The 27668-nt window shown below is 44.3% G+C and overlaps 1 protein-coding gene across 1 annotated transcript; it reads left to right on the top strand.

Annotated features, from left to right (window-relative positions):
* The first annotated feature begins 536 nt into the window (after positions 1-536).
* Positions 537-27573, top strand: LOC124005664 (cleft lip and palate transmembrane protein 1 homolog). Its single transcript, XM_046315109.1, has 15 exons — positions 537-632; positions 11568-11695; positions 14259-14382; positions 14707-14865; positions 14947-15064; positions 15149-15234; positions 15335-15455; positions 15645-15889; positions 16048-16141; positions 16248-16375; positions 16548-16610; positions 16701-16796; positions 16906-17041; positions 17478-17645; positions 25483-27573. The coding sequence occupies exons 1-15, from the start codon at positions 588-590 to the stop codon at positions 25680-25682; spliced, it is 1911 nt and encodes a 636-aa protein (XP_046171065.1). The 5' UTR covers positions 537-587; the 3' UTR covers positions 25683-27573.
* Positions 27574-27668: the final 95 nt, after the last annotated feature.

A 27668-nucleotide genomic window follows, 5' to 3' on the forward strand; every position in this document is an offset into this window, starting at 1 on the left:
TATATTGTATTTACTTTGCCACCATGGCCTTTTTTTTGCCTTTACCTCCCTTATCTCACCTCATTTGCTCACATGTTCTCTTGATAAGTGAGTGAATTTGACCATTTTTCTGTAAAAACATAACAAGTACTTTTGAGTGTCAGGGAAATGTATGGTGTAAAAAGTCAATTTCTTTAGGAATTTACTGAAGTAAAAGTAGGCAAACAAAATACATAGTAAGGTGCAGATACCCCCCCCCCCCCCCCCCCCCCCCAAAACGACTTCAGTAATACTTCAAAGTATTTTTTGCAAAGGTACTTTACACCCCTGGGTTACAACAGGCACAAATACAGTAAGCACAACATACCACTGAACATACAGTAAAGAGAGTGTAGCAGATATAACAAGCAGCTGTTTCCTCTATTGTTTAAAAGTGGGTACTGCTGCAAATAGAGAAATAAGGAAGGCACTCACTCTGATGTCTTCATGCCAACATGGGACGACTTGCTTCTTTGCAAAAAAAAAACGTCACGTTGCATATGTACCTATCTGAGCTCACGCGAGAACTTCGGTTTCATTGCCAGCGGTGTGCGACAGAGACAGCGAAGATGGCGTCGCAGGAGACCGAAGCTTCTCCGCAAGCCAACGGCGAGGTAAAAATGAATTAAATTGTATGACTGTCGTCAATGTGTGAACGTACCAATATCGGCATATGGCTAACTCGAGCAGTGAATGGCACTGCAGACATTGTTATTGAAGTGTGATCGTTTCACTCGCGAGCTTTTTGACGCTGTCAATGCCGGTCGGTTTATAAACGTCCCCCCTGCCTTTCACGGTGCGTTTGTTACAGCATCTTGCAAGTTAGTTATTTTCTGATAAACCGACAACCATATTTCTGATCAAAATAATGAGGTCGTTACTTGGGGTAACAGATCATGTCATGACAGTGGGTGATTGGGTTAGCCCGTTTTAACCTAGCTAGTTAGCTACAGGAGTGGCTAGCTAGACTGGCGATGATATTTCGTCAGCCTAGCCGACGTTCGTTAGCATAATCATTAATCCTTTAATCGCACTTCCCCTTTTAACGGACTAAAGTTATTACTTGGTAGACTAGGCTAGTCTGCTGCCTATCACTATCAACTGAGTGCTAAACGAATCACAGCCCGGCGCTGAGAATGATCGAACATCTGTGTTTTCTAGATTTTGGTTCGTTAACTACTTAGTTATGGATGTTGCATCTTATTAGCTAGCAAGTAGATCCGACCGCATGTTTACAGCTGTACTAGGGTCAGACGGGATTCATGTATAGATTAAGACACGGCGGAGTTGACGCAAAATATGGCTCGGGAAACATACCTCAATCCAGGGATGAGAAATGTGTTGTATTCCGATTTGTCCCATTATCCAAACTGTTACACCGAGAAGTTTGCTAGAAGGGTTAGCTAAAAGAGTAAGGTAACATGCAAAGTAGTTAAAGTTGCTAAAAAATGCTTTGGTTGTCTGTGATTTGAACTTGACATTTGCGTTAAACGCCCAACCAACCACCCTACTTTAATTTGTGTATGTCTTTTGTAACCATACCAAATGTAAAATCTACTAATTTGGGTGTCCTGGATGTACAATTACTATGTTACGTCTAGTCTGAGACCAGGATGTTTTTCTGGAAAACTGCTCTTTTCATCCTCAAGCCATGGCAGCCATTTTGGAATTGCAGTGTCAGCCAATCCGCTTCTTTGTTGTTCAAGGCGACATGCCATTCCATAATGGCTGCTGTGGCTACTGATAACTGTCATTCATTCTTCTCCTGTAACAGTTGTGATAATGGGACAATTCGAAGTACAAAGCATTTATCATCCCTGAATTGGGGTATGTTTTCCAAGTGAGACGCTGGATAATCTAAACAATTTACACAGTGAGCCTGTCTGACCCTAGTGCATCTGTAAGCAAGCGGGTTGGATATTCTGGTTAGTTATTAGCTAACTAGCTAGCAAGCTAGTCACTACTCATCAGTTAGCAAGCTAATGTAGACTTCGGTCAAACATCCGTGCACATGCATGCCACGGGACTGTCATCCCCTTCTGAACAGATCGGATCAATTACAAATTTTTGGTTTGTGTGACATTTGCTTTCACTGGGAGACTACGCATGTAAAAAATAAAAAGAGGAGGGAGGGAGGGGGAGTGTAATTTCTTGCTGTGTCTCAACAAGCCTCCTGATTTGATAGGTGTGTTAAGTTATTAAATCAACTTCAAACGCATCCACTAGAGGCCCTCTTACCATGCTAGCCTTCAGAGTGGTGTTATCTAAGGTCCTCATGGCTTGTTTGCGCAGATACTTCTAGTTGATTATCCACTGCATTCACGAGTATCTCCCACTCATAGGAACCAGTTTGGTCCTCTTATCACAGATCCTGTCACTCATCTCACCAATGAGGAATGCTACCGGAGCCAAGGCAGCAGCTGTCTTTCGATTCCCTCCATGAAAGATTGACAGATAAAGGGCTGTGTTGCCTCTCATAGCAGTAGGCATAGCCATTGGTTGTTTTGAAGCTTTTACTCTGTGTCCCATTGGCAGAATTTAGTAGTGGGTAAAATGTTAACCCCAGTTGACAATGTGAGTTGTAAGAATTACTTCTTACTGGGAAAATAAGTTGGATTTTGGATCCTGTGTAATCTTGGGGTGCCCTCTGGAACAAAACAGAGCATCTGCCACAGATAATGAAATCATTCCAGTCAGTTAACATCATAAGGAAACTGCTGCCTTCACTCAAAAACACTCATGCAGCACTATTTAGCATCAGCCTCTTAGGCCATGGTGGTCACTGTGTTGACTGAAACCTTTGACTGTCAATGCAGTTTGTTCTTAGAGGCTTGCTGTCCAACCCTGTTTGTGTTGGTGACATGCAGGGGAGATGTGATTTTCAGAAAGTGGGGCCTGTCTTGTGACTTGGCTTGTGCTTGTCTTTTGTTTCACTGGGCAACAATGCACCCCTGCTTGGGCTTTCTGACTGACACGTTCTTGGCTTGGAATGCTTCCTTCATGCTGCACTCCAAACCATACAACTTAATTAGACAGGTTTTGCTTACATGTCAAATCCTATCAAAGTAGCTACATCATCATGGGTCCTAATAGTAGACTTTCAGGGGAACATTAATGCAGTGTAAACCATTGACTAACCTCAGGGAATCACTTTCTTTATAAGTGACTTGCGTAATTCATTGGTGGCTCTTGAAATGAGTCCCAGATTGGATAACCCCCGAAGTGCTACTTTCCTCACCCTGGTTTGGGTCTTATTTTTTTTTCTCTTGCTCGCTTTAGGTAAAATTGAATGGATGCTGGAAAATCAAAAATCTTTTCTTAATAGTGTTCCTGGAAACTGGGAACTTCTAGGTAAAATGTCCTACAGTCGACAAAACAAACCAGACATGGGTGAATTTTGTTGTCTGTAACCACGTTTCCATCCACAGTTTTTATGCAAGCAAAATCACGACAGCTGTGACGGAAACAGGAAGATTCAATACAATTTTATAAATGCAGACAGCCTAGGGAGATTAAACATTAAACGGTTAGCTGCTGAAAATACATTTGGCCTGTCATGATATAGGTGAATTAGCAAATTTAGTGGAATTAAATTGGCGTGTGTATTTTCGTTTGTCGTCATGCATAACGAGGCTAGTTTGAGGAGCGGAATAGTCGATGACCTGACAAAAAGCCTGCACTGATGAGAAACGTGCTTTTGTCAGCCAAGTCACTGCGCAACAAATAACATGCGACTGCATCTAGAATTGTTTAGCTTTGATGGCCACGGTTTTAAAATGAGTTTTCTTTCTCGATCTCAACTCGTAATAAAAGCACGCCTCCCATTCGAGTGCGTAGGCTATAACCTTAGTCAATGGTAAGAAGGCAATCAGCGCGTCACTCACCACTTTGCAATTTTAGTTTGCGGCAGTATATTCGTTTGAAACCTGAAAGTTTTACTTCAAATAATGAGTCATGTCTTACCTTGCTTCAAAGTAGCATTGCGGAAATCCATACATAGAAACGTGAAGGCAATTATTTTAGACTTCCTCATGCCATTAATCAACATTTCTCTCATGTTCAAATCAAATTCCCGTGATTTGCGTTTTGGCAAATGTTTTAAAAATATGTTTTTATTAGCTGCTTCATTACAGCAGTTTCATGTTAAATAATAGACCACAGAGACTTTTGACTGTATGAAGCTCTGGCACAAGAGCCCCCACCTGTTTTGAGCCCCGCGTTTTTAGGTTAGAAATAGTGTTGCGAAGGCTCAGAAGCTTTGCGGGAAAATTTCCATGGGGAGTTAAGCCTGGGAATTTTGCTTAAATTCATTTTTTTAAAAGTAAGCTTATAACAGTGAACCTTTTTTGTGGGATACACAGAAGGCAATTCTAGATTTTGTGGCATATTTTGGTTAAACTATCCCCAATTCAATGGAATTGCAACCCTCTGCATGCACAGCGCATTCTTCCATCACATGTACAGGCTGATTCTCAAGATCTTACACACTAATGAGATGCTATTGAGCCCACACTACTACACTACCTGAGCCAAGGACTACATGCTTTCTGGTACGTTTTGATTACAATACTGGGTGGGTTGAATATTTTATGACACATGATTTTTTGTTAACTAGTAAATAGTAGTCTACAGCAAAGTGTGTTTAAATGATTTCTAACGTCACAATTTCTGCTATAGTCTTTGCTACCATGTGGGTTTTTAGCTTGCTTGAGCCTGCTAACTGAGTGTTAATTCATCTGTTTCCATACATGTTTAATTAAAACATATATATATATATATATCTCTTAGAAAGGAGTTGTTTAATCTAACTGCCTAACTTTATCTGTACATGGAATAGTATTTGTATTTATTTACTTTTTTTTACAAATGTTTTTATAACCTTTACAGGCAAATGCCACGGGCACTATCTGACAAAAGTCCCTCTACTTCTATTCAAGGTGAAAATGATGATTTGGACACATAATCGATAGCAACAGCTCATGGTCCTCCTGGAATCAGAAGTTTTTTTGCCTCAATGGAGGAATGTAGGCAGAGAAAAGCTGATGAATGTCTTGCTCGAGCTGTGTATGCAACTGGTTCAGCGCTGATGCTCACAGGCAATGTCTATTGGAAGAGATTTCTGAATGTTCTTCGCCCAGCATACACCCCTCCAACCAGACATGATTTATCTACTCATTTGCTGGATGCAGAGTTCAAGTGAAGGTCAAGCAAATCATTGAGAAAGCAGACTGAATTGCAATCATCTCTGATGGGTGGGCAAGGAATAATTAACTTAATCTCCACCCCTCAACTAGTATTCTACAATAGCACAGACACAAGGGACAACAGACACTACGTTGCAGGTGAGCTGAAGGTAGTCATCAATGACCTTGGACCACAGAAGGTATTTGCACTGGTGACAGACAATGCTGCAAACATGAAGGCTGTTTGGTCTAAAGTGGAGGAGTCCTACCCTCACATCACACCCATTGTCTGTGCTGCTCATGCATTGAATCTGCTCTTCAAGGACATCATGGCACTGAAAACAATGGATACACACTACAAGACAGCCAAGGAAATGGTTAGGTATGTTAAGGGTCATCAAGTTATAGCAGCAATCTACCTCACCAAGCAAAGTGAGAAGAATAAGAGCACCACATTGAAGCTGCCCAGGATCACCTGTCGGGTACATAATACATAATAAGATGTATTACAAATGCTTGATCACTCACCCATCACTGTGATTTGTATGCTATGGTGCAATGGACCTCTCTCTCCACCAGGAGGTGATAGCACTGGTACACTTTTGTGTACAAAGCGTTGGTGGGACAACTCCCTTTGTATCTGTTCTTTACTGACCAGATCAGTCACTCAATATAGTCTTCGTTCACAATTGCTGCTGTCCTTGTCTGTTCCGGGCTAGAACTAAGATGAACGGGGGGAGATATTTTTCCCATAATGCGCCTTCATCTTGGAACATGCTTTAGGAGATTTTAAAGGTAGGGGAGTTAGTGTCCTTGTCTGTTTTTAAGACTGATCGACAACACTGTTTCACAACTGCAGTTTCTAATCTTCAATTGTATCTTTAACTTGTGACACTTTGTATTTTGTGTGTATTCTGTATTTTTCTGTTATGTTTTATGCACACGCTGCTATTAACCTGTTTCTCCTTCTTGCCAGCTCGCCCTCAAAATTGTTTTTTTAACCTCAATGGGTTTTACCTGGTTAAATAAAAATTACGAGTCTACCGTCTCCTTGAACCCAGGCCGTTTCCGGAGTATTTTTGAGAGCATGGGGTGAAAGAGATTACAGGCTACAAAGGCATTATGACAACCAACCAAAAGGGTACATCTAGCACAATCCAAAACAAATTTGGGGGTTGCATGTATGCAGTGTACAGAGAACCTATAGTTAAGGAGGTGTCTGAGACTCCTTTTGCGTCTGTACAGGCAGACGAGACTACTGACGCCTCCTGTAAATCACAGATGGTAATAGTGCTGCGCTACATGTTGCCAAACAACAGTGTGTGTGTGAGAGGTTTTTGGAGTTTGTGGAGGTGGACAAAACTGGTGTTGGCCACTAAAACGTCGAGAAGCTGGTTGCACAAACCTACGACGGGGCAGCGGTGATGAGTGGTAATGTACGTGGTGTCCAAACGCTACTGAAGGACACTTACCCAAACCAGCAAATTGTGCACTTTCTGTTGGTTACGTCATTTTACTGTTTGGGGAAAAAATGTAGGTTGTTGACCGGTTAATGAGGGTCAGTTAGTTGGCTGCAAAATGTACCAACATTTGCATCCCTACGACAGACATTTTGTTTGTTAGACATGGTGAGATCTTCTTGTCTGTAAAATGTTTTTTTATGCAAGAAATGCCAGTGGAAACAACTTTGTTTATGCGCAAATTGATATAATAACCATCATACCGAAGTAAACAAGTTGTGATTTGTGGTCCTGCCACAATGACTCAGAAAACCACACACTATAAATAAATAATGAACTTCAGAGGGTGGTGGTGAAAGTGCAAGGTGATGAGCTTGATGCTCCTTTACAATAAATATTGAGGGTCTTATTCTAGTGACATGATGGCTACCGTATGACAAATTAAAAATGAACTTGCTCTTTTGTCCATAAATTTTAAAAATAAACTTGCTCTTTTGCCCATAATCATCTCGTGCAGGATATACCCGCACTATATCTGCGAGCTCTTGGCTATAGCGCACGCGCCAATACCAGAGTGGGCACTTTTGCTCTATAACGCAACATTTAAACCATCAGTAGAGCTGAAAATGCGATGGAAACTCATTTTAACTTGTATTTTTTTCATACGGTACGTCAGAATTTAAGCACAGAAGTTGTGCACTACGTCATCATGCACAACTAGTTAACTTGAGGGGAAAATGCACATATTTTGTTAATGTAGAATATTTGCATAAATCTTTTGCCTAGCTATTGAAATGTCTTTTTTAAATTTACATTTTTGCACCCTACATTCCACTTTATCAGTGTTGTCCAGAGAACATGCACCAAGACGAGATTGGGCAAGATTGCTATTTGATAGAAAGTTTTTGTGACAACCGATGGAATCGCATTGAACTTAAGTTTCCATTAACTGAATAAAAAAACTGATGTGCAGAAGGTGTTTTTTTATTTACATTTACATTTAAGTCATTTAGCAGACGCTCTTATCCAGAGCGACTTACAAATTGGTGCATTCACCTTATGACATCCAGTGGAACAGCCACTTTACAATAGTGATAATAGTGATACATATTTTAAGGGGGGGGAGGGGGGGGGTGAGAAGGATTACTTTATCCTATCCTAGGTATTCCTTAAAGAGGTGGGGTTTCAGGTGTCTCCGGAAGGTGGTGATTGACTCCGCTGTCCTGGCGTCGTGAGGGAGTTTGTTCCACCATTGGGGAGCCAGAGCAGCGAACAGTTTTGACTGGGCTGAGCGGGAACTGTACTTCCTCAGTGGTAGGGAGGCGAGCAGGCCAGAGGTGGATGAACGCAGTGCCCTTATTTGGGTGTAGGGCCTGATCAGAGCCTGGAGGTACTGAGGTGCCGTTCCCCTCACAGCTCCGTAGGCAAGCACCATGGTCTTGTAGCGGATGCGAGCTTCAACTGGAAGCCAGTGGAGAGAGCGGAGGAGCGGGGTGACGTGAGAGAACTTGGGAAGGTTGAACACTAGACGGGCTGCGGCGTTCTGGATGAGTTGTAGGGGTTTAATGGCACAGGCAGGGAGCCCAGCCAACAGCGAGTTGCAGTAATCCAGACGGAGATGACAAGTGCCTGGATTAGGACCTGCGCCGCTTCCTGTGTGAGGCAGGGTCGTACTCTGCGGATGTTGTAGAGCATGAACCTACAGGAACGGGCCACCGCCTTGATGTTAGTTGAGAACGACAGGGTGTTGTCCAGGATCACGCCAAGGTTCTTAGCGCTCTGGGAGGAGGACACAATGGAGTTGTCAACCGTGATGACGAGATCATGGAACGGGCAGTCCTTCCCCGGGAGGAAGAGCAGCTCCGTCTTGCCGAAGTTCAGCTTGAGGTGGTGATCCGTCATCCACACTGATATGTCTGCCAGACATGCAGAGATGCGATTCGCCACCTGGTCATCAGAAGGGGGAAAGGAGAAGATTAATTGTGTGTCGTCTGCATAGCAATGATAGGAGAGACCATGTGAGGTTATGACAGAGCCAAGTGACTTGGTGTATAGCGAGAATAGGAGAGGGCCTAGAACAGAGCCCTGGGGGACACCAGTGGTGAGAGCGCATGGTGAGGAGACAGATTCTCGCCACGCCACCTGGTAGGAGCGACCTGTCAGGTAGGACGCAATCCAAGCGTGGGCCACGCCGGAGATGCCCAACTCGGAGAGGGTGGAGAGGAGGATCTGATGGTTCACAGTATCGAAGGCAGCCGATAGGTCTAGAAGGATGAGAGCAGAGGAGAGAGAGTTAGCTTTAGCGGTGCGGAGCGCCTCCGTGATACAGAGAAGAGCAGTCTCAGTTGAATGACTAGTCTTGAAACCTGACTGATTTGGATCAAGAAGGTCATTCTGAGAGAGATAGCGGGAGAGCTGACCAAGGACGGCACGTTCAAGAGTTTTGGAGAGAAAAGAAAGAAGGGATACTGGTCTGTAGTTGTTGACATCGGAGGGATCGAGTGTAGGTTTTTTCAGAAGGGGTGCAACTCTCGCTCTCTTGAAGACGGAAGGGACGTAGCCAGCGGTCAGGAATAAGTTGATGAGCGAGGTGAGGTAAGGGAGAAGGTCTCCGGAAATGGTCTGGAGAAGAGAGGAGGGGATAGGGTCAAGCGGGCAGGTTGTTGGGCGGCCGGCCGTCACAAGACGCGAGATTTCATCTGGAGAGAGAGGGGAGAAAGAGGTCAGAGCACAGGGTAGGGCAGTGTGAGCAGAACCAGCGGTGTCGTTTGACTTAGCAAACGAGGATCGGATGTCGTCGACCTTCTTTTCAAAATGGTTGACGAAGTCATCTGCAGAGAGGGAGGAGGGGGGAGGGGGAGGAGGATTCAGGAGGGAGGAGAAGGTGGCAAAGAGCTTCCTAGGGTTAGAGGCAGATGCTTGGAATTTAGAGTGGTAGAAAGTGGCTTTAGCAGCAGAGACAGAGGAGGAAAATGTAGAGAGGAGGGAGTGAAAGGATGCCAGGTCCGCAGGGAGGCGAGTTTTCCTCCATTTCCGCTCGGCTGCCCGGAGCCCTGTTCTGTGAGCTCGCAATGAGTCGTCAAGCCACGGAGCGGGAGGGGAGGACCGAGCCGGCCTGGAAGATAGGGGACATAGAGAGTCAAAGGATGCAGAAAGGGAGGAGAGGAGGGTTGAGGAGGCAGAATCAGGAGATGGGTTGGAGAAGGTTTGAGCAGAGGGAAGAGATGATAGGATGGAAGAGGAGAGAGTAGCGGGGGAGAGAGAGCGAAGGTTGGGACGGCGCGATACCATCCGAGTAGGGGCAGTGTGGGAAGTGTTGGATGAGAGCGAGAGGGAAAAGGATACAAGGTAGTGGTCGGAGACTTGGAGGGGAGTTGCAATGAGGTTAGTGGAAAAACAGCATCTAGTAAAGATGAGGTCGAGCGTATTGCCTGCCTTGTGAGTAGGGGGGAAGGTGAGAGGGTGAGGTCAAAAGAGGAGAGGAGTGGAAAGAAGGAGGCAGAGAGGAATGAGTCAAAGGTAGACGTGGGGAGGTTAAAGTCGCCCAGAACTGTGAGAGGTGAGCCATCCTCAGGAAAGGAGCTTATCAAGGCATCAAGCTCATTGATGAACTCTCCGAGGGGACCTGGAGGGCGATAAATGATAAGGATGTTAAGCTTGAAAGGGCTGGTAACTGTGACAGCATGAAATTCAAAGGAGGCGATAGACAGATGGGTAAGGGGAGAAAGAGAGAATGACCACTTGGGAGAGATAAGGATCCCGATGCCACCACCCCGCTGACCAGAAGCTCTCGGGGTGTGCGAGAACACGTGGGCGGACGAAGAGAGAGCAGTAGGAGTAGCAGTGTTATCTGTGGTGATCCATGTTTCTGTCAGTGCCAAGAAGTCGAGGGACTGGAGGGAGGCATAGGCTGAGATGAACTCTGCCTTGTTGGCTGCAGATCGGCAGTTCCAGAGGCTACCGGAGACCAGTTCCAGAGGCTACCGCAGAGAGGAGAGAACAGGGATAGACAGACACATAGTTGACAGGCTACAGAAGAGGCTACGCTAATGCAAGGAGATTGGAATGACAAGTGGACTACACGTCTCAAATGTTCAGAAAGTTAAGCTTACGTAGCAAGAATCTTATTGACTAAAATGATTAAAATGATACAGTACTGCTGAAGTAGGCTAGCTTTTATGTCATCGCACAGCTTTTCATCTGTAACAAGCCAGTTTGATGGAAACACTCCTGTGCCTATCTTTTTGATGGATATTCCGCTAGTGGATGGAAACCCATCTTAGGATTCCCTGATTGATAGGGAAGCACAATATAGCGGTTAACATATCGGAATCGGCCGATATTAGCTAAAAATGTCAAAATCGGTATCAGCCGATGTCTAGTTCAACGGCGATGTTAAAAGCCCATGTCAAAGCTACCGTGCATACCTGTATGACGTAATAACTCCATGTAAAATTTTGAAATGATTGAACAACGGAACAGAATAGTAAGTAAGTGAAAAAATATGTTTTGATTGTTTTACTGGTAATGGGGACAAATGCCAGCAATAACTTTTTTTGCGTGTAACCTTTATTTAACGAGGGAGGTCATTTAAGAACAAATTCTTATTTTCAATGATGGCCTGGACGAAGCTGGGCCAATTGTGTGCCGCCCTATGGGACTCCCAATCACGGCCGGATGTGATACTGCCTGGATTGTAACCAGGGACTTTAGTGACTCCTCTTTCACTGAGATGCAGTGCCTATTTAACTATACTAGAATGCTGAAAAGGCCGCTAAAATGTTTAAATATTGGTCATTTGTGTTTTGTTTTTGGTGAGGAAAATATTGGATATCGCTATCGGCCAAAATATTTAATATCGGTGCATCACTACTGATTTTATATGTGTGTGTGTGTGTGTGTGTAGGTGAGCAGCAATGGAGCTGCTGCAGCCGTGGATGGCCAGGCCATACAGACTGCTGTTGGGGACCCTGCACAGCCCCCGCCGGCTCCACCACCCAACGCATGGTCGGTCATAAAGGGAGTCCTGTTCAGGTGGGTCAGAAATGTGTGCACGGAAAGTATTCAGACCCTTTTACGTTGTCCATATTTTGTTACACTACAGCCTTATTCTAAAATTGATTAAATCTTTTTTTTTTTTGCTCATCAATCTACACTCAATACCCCATACTGAGAAATCAAACTGAAATATCACATTTACAGAAGTATTCAGACCCTTTTACTCAGTATTTGAAGTACCTTTGGCAGCAATTACATCCTGGAGTATTCTTGGGTATGATGCTACAAGCTTGGCCCAACTGTATTTGGGGAGTTTCTCCCATTCTTATCTGCAGATCCTCTCAAGCACTGTCAGGTTGGATGGGGAGTGTCGCTGCACAGCTATTTTCAGGTCACTCCAGAGATGTTTGATCGGGTTCAAGTCCGGGCTCTTGCTGGGCCACTCAAGTACATTCAGAGACTTGTTCCCCTAGCCACTCCTGCGTTGTCTGTGTGGTTGGAAAGTGAACCTTTGCCCCAGTCTGAGGTCCTGAGCAGGTTTTCATCAAGGAACCCTCTCTGTACTTTGCTCCGTTCATCTTTCCCTCGATCCTGACTGATCTCCCATTCCCTTCCGCTGAAAAACATCCCTTTGCATGTTGTTGCCACCACCATGCTTCACCATCCGCTGAAAAACATCCCTTTGCATGTTGTTGCCACCACCATGCTTCACCATCCGCTGAAAAACATCCCTTTGCATGTTGTTGCCGGCTGCGCGCGTGTGCCATCGTGCATAAATGCATATTTTATCCCCCCACACCAAACGCGATCACGACACTCAGGTTGAAATATAAAAACAAACTCTGAACCAATTACATTAATTTGGAAACGGGTTGAAAAGCATTAAACATTTATGGCAATTTAGCCAGCTAGCTTGCACTTGCTAGCTAATTTGTCCTATTTAGGTAGTTTGCTGTTGCTAGCCAATTTGGGATATAAACATTGCGTTGTTATTATACCTGAAATGCACACGATCCATCTACTCCGACCAATTAATCCACACATAAAACGGTCAACCGAATCGTTTCCAGTCATCTCTCCTCCCAGGCCTTTTCTTCTCTGGACTTTATATTGCGATTGGCAACTTTCATAAATTAGGTGCATTTCCGCCACTGCCCTCGTTCGTCTTTCAGTCACCCACATGGGTATAACCAATGAGGAGATGGGAGTCAGGAGTTGCAGTGCGATCTGCATCACAAATAGAACTGACTTCTATTTTAGCCCTTGGCAACGCAGATGCTTGTTGGCGCGCGCGAGCAGTGTTGGTGCAATAATTGATTAATATATATTTCTACATTTATTTTGAAACGCGACACGCACGCGACGCGAGCGGTCAAGTCATGGTATAAGTCTAACTATTGCTGTTACATTGCACAACCTTCAATGTTATGTCATAATTATTTAAAACTATGGCAAATTATGGTCTTTGTTAGGAAGAAATGGTCTTCACACAGTTCGCAACGAGCCTGACTCTGCTTGCACTGAACACAAGAGAAGTGACACAATTCCCAGAGTTAATATTTACTGCTAACTTGCATTTCTTAATGAAGTGTGCCAAGTTAAAAAAAATATACTTGTGTATTGATTTTAAGAAAGGGATTGGTGTTTATGGTTTGGTACATTGGTGCAACGACAGTGCTTTTTTTTGCGAATGCGCTTGTTAAATCATCACCAGTTTGGTGAAGTAGGCTGTGATTCGATAAATTAACAGGCACCACATTGATTATTTGCAACGCAGGACAAGCTAGTTAACTACACATGGTGGTTGATATTACTAGTTTAACTAGTGATTATGTTAATTGTTTTTTTTTATAACATAAGTTTAATGCTAGCTAGCAACTTACCTTGGCTCCTTGCTGCATTCACATAATCGGCGCGTGATTATCGATTGTTATGAAAGCTTGAAATTGACCCTAATTAATCGTCCATGTCGACCTCTAGTACGCACTACCCTCTGTAGTGCCTTAAGGTTGGATTCCGAGCAGTTCCCATACCAGGTGGTGATGCAACCGGTCAGGAGGCACTCGATGATGTAGCTGTGGGACTTTTTGAGGATCTGGGGACCCATGCCAAATCTTTTCAGTCTCCTGTTTCTAAGACAGCCATGAAGAGGGCACGACAGGCATTGTCGTGCCCTCTTCATGACTGTCTTAGCGTGTTTGGACCATGATAGTTTGTTGGTGACGTGGACACCAAGGAACTGGAATCAATCCTCTCCAACATCTGATGCTAAAGAGAGAGGGATATATAAAAACACTCGTCTTTATCTCAACCTTTGTTTGACACACACCCTTTATGGTAGATGCTAAGTGGGATCGTTGGGACTACCCTACCCTTAACCCTAACCTAGCATTTAACCCATACCATAACTGTTTTAAATTTCAACTTGAATGGGGTTATGTCATTTGGGTGGTCCCAATCATAGAAATTTAATTCTATTTCTATGGTTCCAAGCACCCCACTTAGAAAAAAACAACCTTTTTACACATTTGACTAAAAGTTTAATTGGTTTCAATTGGACTTACTTGACTTTCTTCTTCTCTTTCCTCATCCTCTACAGGATCTTTGTCATCTGGGCCATCAGTAGCTGGTTCCGCAGAGGGTCCTCTACACCAGACCCCAGTACCCCAGCTGGGGCACCGCATTTACCCAGCCGAAACCTTTTCCCCAAGGAAAGCCTCATGGTACACCAGCCTTTTCACACCGTTCTGCATAAGCGATTAACCCCAGGTCATGTGACAGTATTGACTTCCTGGTTGACCTTTTGGTCTGTGCCTGCCGCTCAGTGGTAGTTCTCTGGATGAGTTGTGTGCACAACTTGTCTCCGTTGATGAGCTTTATCCTGGCTAGCTTGTTGACTTGCACTCAGTAATTAGTTCACACTGCTGGACAAAGAAGCTGTGCCACAGCAAACAACCACCCAAAGTGGTTGAGAACAAGTCAATAGGAGAATATGGAAATAGATAACATGAAGAATAAGTGATAACCTGTTTTTTTTTTGCCCTCAGGACCTGTATGTGTACATCTCCCAGGACGAAGTGTTCTCTGACTTCAACGACACACAGTCCCTGTTCTGGTTCCATAGAGACCTGGTCTACGGAGACTGGAACACTGGAGAAGATGGGGACGGCTGCTATGAGCACTCAATAGATCTGAACATCCCAGAGGTGAGGGAGCAGGAGGGAGAAGTGAAGGTAGAATGTCCATTTTCTAATCTCTTTCTCTTTCGCTGATCCAATGTGCTACAGAAGGTGCAAATGAATGGTTCCCTCTACATCCACGTGTACTTCACAAAGACTGGATTCCACCCAGACCCCAAACGCAAGGGCCAGTATCGTCGGCTAGCGACAGTCCATGCCACGCGGAGTAAGTAACCGACCCCCCCCCCCCTACCTTTTCAAAGTAGTATGTCAGTGGTTTGACTCACGTTTTCCTCTTTGACTCTTTCAGTGCTGAACAAGTTCAAACGCAGGAAGTTCGTGAAGACTAAGAACCTGCTGACGGGGGAGACCGAGACAGACCCGGAGATGATCAAGGTCGGCTGTGTTTACCATGATGCCTAGACCCTATTTTTGTTTTCGGTCAGTAAACCAAGTCCGTACCGTATTGATTGACTGCCGTTCCTCTCCCCCCCAGCGAGCGGAGAGCCACGGCCCAGTGGAGATCATCTCCCACTGGCACCCTAACCTCACCATCAACATGGTGGATGACCATACAGCCTGGGTCAAGGGCTCGGTCCCACCTCCACTGGACCAACGTAAGCTCTACCAACCTATTCTCACGCTTCTCAGTGGTTCAGACCAGAGCATGTACTAGGAGGGTTGAGATCTACTGCTTCTTTACAAATATCTAACTAAAGGGGAAATAAACTTTTTTTTGTTTAGTTTACTGCTCTATTCAGTCTCATTTTCTCAACCCATTCTTTTTACCCTCCACAACCCTACAGATGTGAAGTTTGACGCGGTGAGCGGCGACTACTATCCTATCGTCTACTTCAACGACTACTGGAACCTGCAGAAAGACTACTACCCCATCAATGAGAGCCTGCAGTCACTGCCTCTGCGCCTGTCCTACTGCCCGCTGTCCCTGTGGCGCTGGCAGCTCTACGCTGCCCAGAACGCCCGCTCACCGTGGAACTTCCTGCCAGAGGACACCTATGAGCAGTCTGACGAGGACCAGGACTCTGTCAAGGTCAGGGGTTAGAGGTCATAGGCTGGGGCAGGGCGTATATTTTTGTTTTGCTTTTGCTCCTCCAATTTAGCACATCGTAGAATCAAACTGGTCCCGGAGTCTGGACCCCATGTTGTTTCCCTGGTAACCGTGGCTAAGGAACTGTGTTGTCTCTGTAGGTGGCCCTGCTGGAAACCAACCCCTACCTCCTGGGCGTGACCATTGTGGTCTCAATCGTTCACAGCGTCTTCGAGTTCCTGGCATTCAAGAATGGTGAGCTCACTGTGCTTCTTTTTTCCCACAGCTTAACTACCTATTACATGTATTTTGTGTGGTTGAATGTTCTTTCTATTCTGGTGTGTGTGTGTGTGTGTGTTAGACATCCAGTTCTGGAACAGCAGGCAGTCCATGGAGGGTCTCTCTGTGCGCTCCATCATCTTCGGGGTGTTCCAGTCCCTGGTGGTGCTGCTCTACATCCTGGACAATGAGACAAACTTCGTGGTGCAGGTCAGTGGGTTTTTCCATTTGTGTGTATATAAAAAAATAAAAAAAAAATGGACATGTCACCAGACCCTGTAATGTCATTCATCATGACAGGCTCTGTAGGGATGTCGTTCATGACCATTGTACTAGAGCAGAGTGGTCCCTTCTCTAATCCCCAGCTCGTGTCCCATAACAGGTCAGCGTGTTCATCGGCCTGCTCATCGACTTCTGGAAGATCACCAAGGTCATGGACGTCAAGGTGAGATGGAGAACAGGTATTTCTCTTGTTTTCGGGTTGCACAAATGAATCCCTGTTTGTTAGCTAATCTGGATGTCGGTTTCCCCTTAGTTGGACAGAGAGAACAAGTTGTTCGGGATCCTCCCACGCTTATCAATAAAAGACAAGTCCACGTACGTGCAGTCCTCCACCAAAGTCTTCGACGACGTAAGGAAACGCCACAACGCCACACACACAATACAATGGCTTTTATTGACCGCTAGAATGGCAAAACTTCCACTGATGTTTTTTGTCCTGTCCTCTTCCCTCTGCGTAGATGGCGTTCAAGTACCTGTCATGGCTGCTCTACCCTCTGTTCGGGTGCTATGCCGTCTACAGTGTGCTGTACCAAGAGCACAAAGGCTGGTACTCATTCGTACTGGGCATGCTCTATGGCTTCTTGTTAACCTTTGGTGAGTCGCGGGTGGTCATTGTTCAGAAATGGGATTATACATATTTTTTGTTGTCTGATTTTTCAAGGAATTCCTATTTTTCTGGTCTTGGAAGATCCTCGTTTTCTATGCTGTGATGATCAAATCGCTAAATATCAGTTGCACAGTCCAGGACAAGTGAGAGTCTATGCCGTCTTAATCCTCATTTTACATAGCCTGATCCCTATTGACAGTGTCCGAGCAGACAGCAGACAGTCGAGTCTTATTGACCCGTGAAGTCTATAATTATTGATAGTCTGTCCTTGTTAACACATTCTCTCCTAAATGTCTCTTTATTATTTGACATCCTAAGTGATATTCGACCCTAAGTGACACTGTCGGAGACGGACTAAGTGCGACGCTCATCGTTTCTTTGCTCTGATTCGTCGTGGTGTCTGCTTTGTGATTTTTGGCTCAGGTTTCATCACGATGACGCCACAGCTGTTCATCAACTATAAGATGAAGTCCGTGGCCCACCTCCCATGGAGGATGCTCACCTACAAGGCACTGAACACCTTCATCGACGACCTGTTCGCCTTTGTCATCAAGATGCCCATGATGTACAGGATAGGATGTCTCAGAGACGGTGCGTTATTCCTCACTGCCCTCCAACACACACACATTTCATAGACTTAAGTACAGTCCATTCCGGGTCTTAACAATGACTATCCCATTGATGTAAAAAAAAAACACTAAAAAACGAGTTCCCTTAGGGGTTTAACGGTACACGTATTCATACCGAACCGTTTGTTTCTGGCTGCATCGTGGACCTGAATGAATGCATCCCAAAAATATATGAACAAAGTAATAACACTAGGCCTGCAGGCTGTCTACGCTGCATTGTCTGCCTGTTTGAGTACGCCTGAGCTGAAAAATAACATGTTCAGGCTGTTCCGTTAACGACTACAGTGGTTCCTCATTTGAAATCGCACTGTAGTGTCGTGAACGGTATGTTGTGATATGTCGGTGAGTCGCAGAGCTTGCAGTTAATACTCATTTAAAACACCAGAGGGCATATTTGAGCACATCTTCTCCATCTAGTCTTTTTATCCTTTTTTTATATTGACCGGAAACACAAAGATGTTGATGAACAAAAACCGTATACTACTTTCTATTGGATGTAAAGTATATACTGTACATCATGACCTAATAAGGTTGTTTTTGATTATGTGGATTATAATTGTCATTTGTAGGGGGTTGAAGCATTTCCGTCAGGGCAAATCAGGTCTGTGCTATTGAGTTAGACATTTCAAACTTTAGTCTTGTGTCAGGTGAACTGTTGTTTCTTTTGGTTTGCTCGTTTTGTTTAAGCGTTTCAGTTATAAAAAAAATAAGAAACAAAAGGGAGCCTTGAATAATTTAACAATATATGAGCTGCAACAAGTTGGCTAAAGCAATTGCAATCACGATTGAAAGCGACTGTTTTTGATCGGGTCCTTATCAGGCATCGCAGCTTCGAAGTAACAACTGAGACATAAACTGTACAAGTTCCACAGACATGTGACTTAACAGAAATTGAATAATGTGTCCCTGAACAAAGGGGGGGGGGGGGGGGGTCAAAATCAAAAGTAAGTCAGTATCTGGTGTGGCCACCAGCCCCGTTAAGTACTGCAGTGCATCTCCTCCTCATGGACTGTACCAGATTTGCCAGTTCTTGCTGTGAGATGTTACCACACTCTTCCACCAAAGCACCTGCAAGTTCCCGGACATTTCTGGGGGTAATGGCCCTAGCCCTCACCCTCCGATCCAACAGGTCCCAGACGTGCTCAATGGGATTGAGATCCGGGCTCTTCGCTGGCCATGGCAGAGCAATGACATTCCTGCCTTGCAGGAAATCACGCACAGAACGAGCAGTATGGCTGGTGGCATCGTCATGCTGGAGGGTCATGTCAGGATGAGCCTGCAGGAAGGGTACCACATGAGGGTGGAGGATGTCTTCCCTGTAACGCATAGAGTTGAGATTGCCTGTAATGGCAACAAGCTCAGTCCGATGATGCTGTGACACACCGCCCCAGACCATGACGGACCCTCCACCTCCAAATCGATCCCGCTCCAGAGTACAGGCCTCGGTGTAACGCCTATTCCTTCGATGATAACTGAATCCGACCATCACCACTGAAGAGTCTCGGTTTTGACTCACAGGGAAGAGCACTTTTTGCCAGTCCTGTCTGGTCCAGCGACGGTGTATTTGTGCCCATAGGCAATGTTGTTGCCGGTGATGTCTGGTGAGGACAGGCCTACAAGCCCTCAGTCCTGCCTCTCTCACTGATGGAGGGATTGTGCATTCCTGGTGTAACTCGGGCAGTTGTTGTTGCCATCCTGTACCTGTCCCGCAGGTGTGATGTACCGACCCTGTGCAGGTGTTGTTACACGTGGTCTGCCACTGCGAGGACGATCAACTCCCATCCTGTCTCCCTGTAGCGCTTTCTTGGGCGTCTCACAGTACGGACATTGCAATTTATTGCCCTGGCCACATCTGCAGTCCTCATGCCTCCGTCACGCAGATGAGCAGGGACCCTGGGCATCTTTCTTTTGGTGTTTTTCAGAGTCAGTAGAGAACTTAGGACATTAAAGAGGCTTTTCATAACTGTGACCTTAATTGCCTACCTTCTGTAAGCTGTCTTAACAACCATTCCACATGTTCATTAATTGTTTGTGGTTCATTGAACAAGCATGGGAAATGGTGTTTAAACCCTTTATAATGAAGATCTGTTAAGTTATTTGGATTTTTACAAATTATCTTTGAAAGACAGGGTCCTGAAAAAGGTCCGTTTCTTTCCTTCTTTTTTTCTGAGTTTCTATACCCAACATATTCAACATGCATTATATAGTGATGGTTTTATATCAATTACACCTACTGTAGTGAAAAAAGCTTGCCCAGTTTTCCAATTTTTCTTTTTACTGGTTCCACATCTGTATTATATCACTAGGTGAAGACATTGACCATAGTACCCCAAACCCTGAGTACCGACCTGTATGGTCTACCACATGTCTCATTAGCACCACCAGCTGACGATTTCTCCTTAATTGTCTTCCCCATGCCCTAATATGAACTTGTCCATTCACTTTGTGATTATTCTGAAGAAGGCCATTGAAGGCCTCAACATCATTCTTTAAAACCTGTTTAGGGAAAGTACAGTCTTAGTGTTAAGCGAGCGTTGTGCCTTTTCCATTCCGATGGGTTCGTCATATAGAAATTATAACGTTTATTTTACCAGCTCCAAAGCAATTGCCTGTCTATGGCTCAGGAACCACTTGCCTCTTTCTGTAATCAAGATACCTACTGGTAACTCTTGTTGGATTCTGGGTTAAACTTGGAACATTTGCTATCCTAGAAACTATGTTTTACATCAGAAGTTGATGGCTCTGGAATGTGCTGGGTGGATGGGAGGAAGTCACAGGATTGCTATAGGGGATAGGGATGGACATCTGTGGATTAGGAAAATGAGGGGTTGAGGTCAGGTCATATCCCCTTAAGGGAGAAATGATTATTCATTACCCTATTACTTTGTCTCGAACTTGGAGTGTATATACTTGTTGTGGTGGAAACATGTGTCTAGTGCAGCTCTAATGATCCTCTGGGAATAATACACTTACTCTGAGAACACTTAACTGTTAGGACAGCTTATGGGGTCTCCTGTAGGCCATCATTGTAAATAATAATTTGTTCTATATAAGAATTGGTTAAATAAAGATTTAAAATAAAATGTTTTTAAAAAATCTGTCAACGACTAGTTGGAACTCTTAAGACTGGAGAGGCTGCATAGGAAGTTACGATATTAAGACTAAACCGGACACGCTCATAGGCCTACAGCTGAGTGGTGGTTATACAAGGCTATAGCGATAAGAAACCATCTAATGACATGACTTATTATAATGATGCTCATAATTGTAATAACAATAAGGAGATGAAGAAAAAGGAGGGTAGAGAAGCGAGAGCTGGTTGCATATTATGTGTGACAAACCGATGGTGTTGGATTACAATACCTTTTCTGCCTGCTTGGAGCCGTGTAAACAACACGAATACCAGAGAATCTGTTCTAACAAACATTTTGTAAAGCCTTTTATTAAAGCATAGAAAAGGTTTTAAAAACTGACTGCTTGCTTTACCCAACATTTAGCGACATTTTGCAGTTGTGTGATACTTGGTACTCACGGAGTCAGTAGACTATTAAATAAACTCAAACAGGCAACAGAAGCAGGATCCGTCTCATTCCTGTAGACATACCTTTGGTCATGTAGTGTATGTGGAAACCTGCTCGTTGAACATCTCATTCCAAAATCATAGGAGTTTTAATATGGACTTGGTCCCCCCTTTGCTTCTACAACATCCTCCACACTTCTGGGCAGGCTTTCCCTTCTGATGACCAGGTGGCGAATCGCATCTCTGCATGTCTGGCAGACATATCAGTGTGGATGACGGATCACCACCTCAAGCTGAACTTTGGCAAGACGGAGCTGCTCTTCCTCCCGGGGAAGGACTGCCCGTTCCATGATCTCGCCATCACGGTTGACAACTCCATTGTGTCCTCCTCCCAGAGCGCTAAGAACCTTGGCGTAATCCTGGACAACACCCTGTCGTTCTCAACTAACATCAAGGCGGTGGCCCGTTCCTGTAGGTTCATGCTCTACAACATCCGCAGAGTACGACCCTGCCTCACACAGGAAGCGGCACAGGTCCTAATCCAGGCACTTGTCATCTCCCGTCTGGATTACTGCAACTCGCTGTTGGCTGGGCTCCCTGCCTGTGCCATTAAACCCCTACAACTCATCCAGAACGCCGCAGCCCGTCTAGTGTTCAACCTTCCCAAGTTCTCTCACGTCACCCCGCTCCTCCGCTCTCTCCACTGGCTTCCAGTTGAAGCTCGCATCCGCTACAAGACCATGGTGCTTGCCTACGGAGCTGTGAGGGGAACGGCACCTCAGTACCTCCAGGCTCTGATCAGGCCCTACACCCAAATAAGGGCACTGCGTTCATCCACCTCTGGCCTGCTCGCCTCCCTACCACTGAGGAAGTACAGTTCCCGCTCAGCCCAGTCAAAACTGTTCGCTGCTCTGGCTCCCCAATGGTGGAACAAACTCCCTCACGACGCCAGGACAGCGGAGTCAATCACCACCTTCCGGAGACACCTGAAACCCCACCTCTTTAAGGAATACCTAGGATAGGATAAAGTAATCCTTCTCACCCCCCCCCCCCTAAAATATTTAGATGCACTATTGTAAAGTGGTTGTTCCACTGGATGTCATAAGGTGAATGCACCAATTTGTAAGTCGCTCTGGATAAGAGCGTCTGCTAAATGACTTAAATGAAAATGTAAATGTAAATGCTTTCCACTAGATGTTGGAACATTGCTGCGGGGACTTGCTGGGTGATTTAGGACTGGCTTGCAGTAAGCTTTCAAATTCAACCCAAAGGTGTTCATTGAGGTTGAGGTCAGGACTCTGTGCAGGCCAGTCAAGACCTACCACACCGATCTCGACCAACCATTTCTGTATGCACCTCGCTTTGTGCACGGGGGGCATTGTCATGCAGAAACAGGAAAGTGCCTTCCCCGAACTGTTGCCACAAAGTTGGAAGCACATAATCGTCTTGAATGTCATTGTATTCGGTAGCATTAAGATTTCCCTTTCACTGGAACTAAGTGGCCTAGCTCGAACCATGAAAAACAGCCCCATCCTCCACCAAACTTTACAGTTGGGGCTAAGCATTGGTTCAGGTAGCGTTCTCCTTGCATCCGCCAAACTCAGATTCGTCTGTCATCACTCCAGAGAACGCGTTTCCACTGCTCCAGAGTCCAATGGTGGCGAGCTTTACACCACTCCAGCCGACGCTTGGTATTGCCATGGTGATCTTAAGCTTGTGTGCGGTTTCTCAGACATGGAAACCCATTTCATGAAGCTCCCAACGAATAGCTCTTGTGCTGACGTTGCTTCCAGAGGCAGTTTGGAACTCGGCAGTGAGTGTTGCAACCGAGGACATCATTTTTACGCGCTACGGCCCTCGGCGGTCCCATTCTGTGAGCTTGTGTGGCCTACCCCTTTGAAGCTGAGCCACTGTTGCTCCTAGATGTTTCCATTTCAGAGCTTCCAGTTGACCAGGGCAGCTCTAGCAAGGCAGACATTTGACAAACTGACTTGTTGGAAAGGTGGCATCCTATAACATTGCCACGTTGAAAGTCACTGAGCTCTTCAGTAAGGCCATTCTACTGCCAATTCGTCTACGTAGATAGACTGAACAAAAACATAACGCAGCAATTTCAAAGGAGTTACAGGTCATACAAGGAAATCTGTGAAGTTTAAATAAATTCAGTAGGCTTATCTATGGAATTCAAATGATAGACAGATACAACCTTAAAAAAAAGGTAAGGCCCGTTGGACGTACTGCCAAATTCTCTAAAACGACGTTGGTGTCGGCTTATGGTAGAGAAATTAACATTCTAAATTATTTCGCAACAGCTCTGATGGACATTCCTGTAATCAACATGCCAATTGCACGCTCCCTTGCCTTGAGACATCTGTGGCATTGTGTTGTGACAAAAGTTAACATTTTAATGGCCTTTTATTGTCCCCAGCACAAGCTACACCTGTGTAATGACCATGCTGTTTAATCAGCTTCTTGATATGCACCTGTGAGATGCATGGATTATCTTGGCAAAGGAGAAATGTTCACTAACCGGGATGTAAACCAACTTTAGCATTTTTGAGAAATACGCTTTTTGTGTGTTTGAAAAATGTCTGATCTTTTTTTTTTCAGCTCATGAAACATGGGACCAACACTTTACATGTTGTGTGTTTTCATATTTTTGTTCAGTGTAATTAAGTTGGTGTTTCCTCAATTTGCACTTTTATGCACAAAGCAACATATAGGGAAAGGCGACAATTCAATGGTCACTGAAGATTGTTTCAGAAGTATGGACAGCTCTATTTTTCAGCATAGGGCTGATTGACTCACTTATTTGTAGCTTTTGTTCAAAATAAGTTATACTACAAAGCAGGGTTAAATGTATACTTTCTGATTTGTCTTTAGCATGTTTATTGCTGAGTATATGCGCCCATTCTCGGTTGTTGAGAATATGGGGATTCAGCACCTCATGAACGTGCCCGAGACTCTATGAAACTGGAACCTTCGCACCCATTTCAGAGCGGGTCCTACCTGTTTGCTATCTAAGCAAGCTAAAGCCGGCATTGTAAATGAATTGTCCAATGTGTTGAGCAATAGAGTGGTTTCACACTTCTCCCCATCCTAATCAAACATAGCTGATTAAACTAATTTCATTCTAAACTGAATATCATGATTAGTTGATTGTTGGAGTCAGGTGTGTCAGCTGGGGCAAAAGTGTGACACCAATCAGGCCCCAGATGATTGGAGTTGCCCATCCCTGCTACAAATGGATCTCCACGCCTACAGAGAGCTAATTAAAGGATAACAAAATCTATATTGTAAAATTACATTTCCTGCAATTCTCCACATTTTGGCATAGGGTGGAGGCAAATGTTTTCAGTTTTAAATATGATCACTCGTGATCAATGTGCCCCACCCCGGTCAGTAATTCAAAACATGCTTACTTCAAGTTTAGATAGCTGGCCGCAAGACTAACTAAACATTAAAATATTTTTTTGTGCTGAAATGGGCTAATTGAGTGAGTGACTGATGCACAGCCACACGGTTTAATTGCAGCTTGTGTTGTCTATTATTCTTACTCTTAACAGTAAGTTGAGACCCAGGCTGAGTTGGTCCACCGGCCTACAAAATGTTCTGCAGGCTCATCCCTGGTGTAGATGAAAGGGACAGGTTAAGGATTCTCAAGCCTTGAGACAATTGACACATGGGGTGTCACCTCCATATTAGGAAGGTGTCCTTAATGTACAATGTCTGAGCCATGTTTACATATTGATTTCACACAGATATTGCACTTTGTTGATGAGTAATTGTTTTCATTTAAGAAAAGGCAAAGTGTTAGGACTCCTGATTTGTGCTCTCATCAGCCATTATATGACTCATGATCATACATGGAATCAGGAATACCAACACTTTGTATTTTAAAGGGCCAAAAATGTTGCTACAGTAACTATTGGCATTTCATTTTTCCTCTGTACTGAAACTGAACTGTGACCCCAAAACCACAATACGTACCCAACCCTAGTTTTGATACCCAAGGCTTATTGTCAGGGAAGATTTTACAGGTTTTAGTAGGCGCATCTGACTCAACACAGAAGTTGGCATTGTCTGAAATAACATCTGTGACTTCATCAAGATCAGAGCTGCTGTCCTCATATCTCCCACATAGTAGAGTCAAAACACCCCTGGAGACAAGTGATACTGTTGTCATTCCAGATCTGGACAGTTATAACTGTTTTAACCCAACCATGGATTTTGGTGAACATTACACCCCTGTAATAACTCCTATGTTTCCCTCCCACAGACGTAGTATTCTTTGTCTACCTGTACCAGCGCTGGATCTACAGGGTGGATCCCAACCGGATGAATGAATTTGGCACCAGCGGAGCGGAACCCACTGGAGTGGACCCTAACAAGGACAGCACAGCACAGGGGGAGGTCACAGCCACAGGGGAGGTCGCCGCTATAACAGAAAAAGCAGAGGAGGAGAAGAAGAACGATTAACATGACCAACCTATCCGCCTTTCTCTCCCTCGCTCCTGGGGCGAAGCGGACCTGTGGAAACCAGGCAGAGTGAAATGTCACTTGCCAGGGAAAAGGAGTCATTGTATTTTGTCATGGACACCGCTACATATTTCTGTTTAACTCTTCTTTGTGTGGGGGATCTGCAGCAAATCGTAATTAATGTAGACTCACTTTTTTTTTTTTTCTGCAGTTCAAGTGAAACGTGATGTACTGTAATTGTTATCTTTTTCTATGGGTAACAGTAATGTTTTGGAAGCAAGGTTGTGAATGTGGGAGATCCAGTTGAGGGTGGAAGGTCGCAGTACATATCTCCGTATTTTCAGATCTTTGCACCATTCATGGATTTCTTGTGATTTTTTTTATTTTTTTTTATTTTTTTCATTCCGTGTGTGAACGCAGTGTGTCATGGTGGGGTAACTGGAAATTGGTGAGTAGTGCTGGAGGAAACTGGAAGGGTCCAGAGCCAAGGGCGACGTGAAGGGAACCAAGATGGACGACCTGTCCAACACTACCCACGAAAGACAGACTACCCTCCATTTTTAAACAAATGGTCGATGTTCCCAACTTGAACAAAAAAAAACAGCCTTGTAGGTATTAATATAAATACATTAATATTATTGACTTGATTTCTGTTTTCAGTCATTTTAATTTATTTAGTATGTTCTGAAACTATAGAATCTCAGCTTGTAATGTTAATACTGATGTCAAAATGTCTAGCAATAGCTGATTTACAAGTCTTTATGCCTGGACTTCTGATTTTTGAATTGTTTTACTACATTCACATGCCAAGCAGGACCACCTTGACATACAGTCTACAAGATATTAACAACCCACCCTCTGAACAGCCTCATATTGTCGGGGCATGGACGCTACAAGGTGTCAAATGCCTAATACAGGGATGCTGGCCAATGTTGACTCCTATGCTTCCCACCGTTGTCAGGTTGGCTGGATGTCCTTTGGGTGGTGGACTATTCTTGATACACATGGGAAACTGTTGAGTGAGATGGTTTAAAGCAGTGTTTCTCAAACTATGTCCTGGGGCTGTACTTTTTTTTTTTTTTTTTTTCCCCTAGTACTTCACATTCAAATAATCAAGTAATCATCAAGCTTAGATTATTTTTAATCCGCTGTGTAGCACCAGGGCAAAAACTAAAACATGCACCCTTTAGGGTCCCCAGGACTGAGTTTTGGAAGCGCTGACATAAAGGCATCCCGCAGTAAAGTCACACACCTACACAAATAATTACTTTTTCCCCCAATTTATTTCTCCCATAGGAGATTTTTAGAAACACTTAAAATAAGGCCTGTTCAGTCTTAACAGGCTGTGATGAGTTATTAACCATGTAAATCTCTCTCGGACAAGGTGAGTTATCAATGTATTTGGCTATTTATTCTCAGCTTTCAGAAATGCTAATTGGCATCAAAGTAGATGACATGCGTACATTTCAAACTTACCCAAGACAGCTCTCCGAATTGTCAATTTAAAGAAATTTAGCCATTTTATTCCTTACTAAATGTAGTTCACAGATGGTTAATCCAGAAATCCTTACCTTTTCCTAGTTTCGGCAGTCTCACCCAGAGCATCACGGGCATGGTTATCAAAACATGACGCCAGTTTAAGACTTCACAAAACACGTCCCTTATTTTAAGTGTTTCTAGAATAGGTTTATGGGTGTTATTGCTCATACTGTGGTACTCTAAGAACATATTTTCATTAAACTAGCACCATTTAAAGGGGCAAATTGTAGTTCAAGCAAATGTCCAGGCAACTTCTGAAGGTACACCCCACTACTGTCTTTGTTAAACAGCTGAGGGATGGATGTAACCACTGTTGAAATAAACCCGTAAGACAAATTCTATTCTTTAAGAATTAATGGGTGTTGTCGTGAGAATTTTCAATCCCAATGATCAAATAATTTATAACTTTGACCAATTCCCAGAGGTTTGTAAGACCCTGGGTTTAAT

This window comes from Oncorhynchus gorbuscha, linkage group LG19 (assembly GCF_021184085.1).
Source record: "Oncorhynchus gorbuscha isolate QuinsamMale2020 ecotype Even-year linkage group LG19, OgorEven_v1.0, whole genome shotgun sequence".
In the NCBI taxonomy this organism is placed as follows: domain Eukaryota; kingdom Metazoa; phylum Chordata; class Actinopteri; order Salmoniformes; family Salmonidae; genus Oncorhynchus; species Oncorhynchus gorbuscha.

Coding starts and splice junctions, on each gene's coding strand:
- LOC124005664 (XM_046315109.1), top strand. CDS start 588: ATGGCGTCGCAGGAGACCGAAGCTTCTCCGCAAGCCAACGGCGAG. Junction 11,696..14,258: donor ATAAAGGGAGTCCTGTTCAG/GTGGGTCAGAAA, acceptor CATCCTCTACAG/GATCTTTGTCATCTGGGCCA. Junction 15,065..15,148: donor GACAGTCCATGCCACGCGGA/GTAAGTAACCGA, acceptor TGACTCTTTCAG/TGCTGAACAAGTTCAAACGC.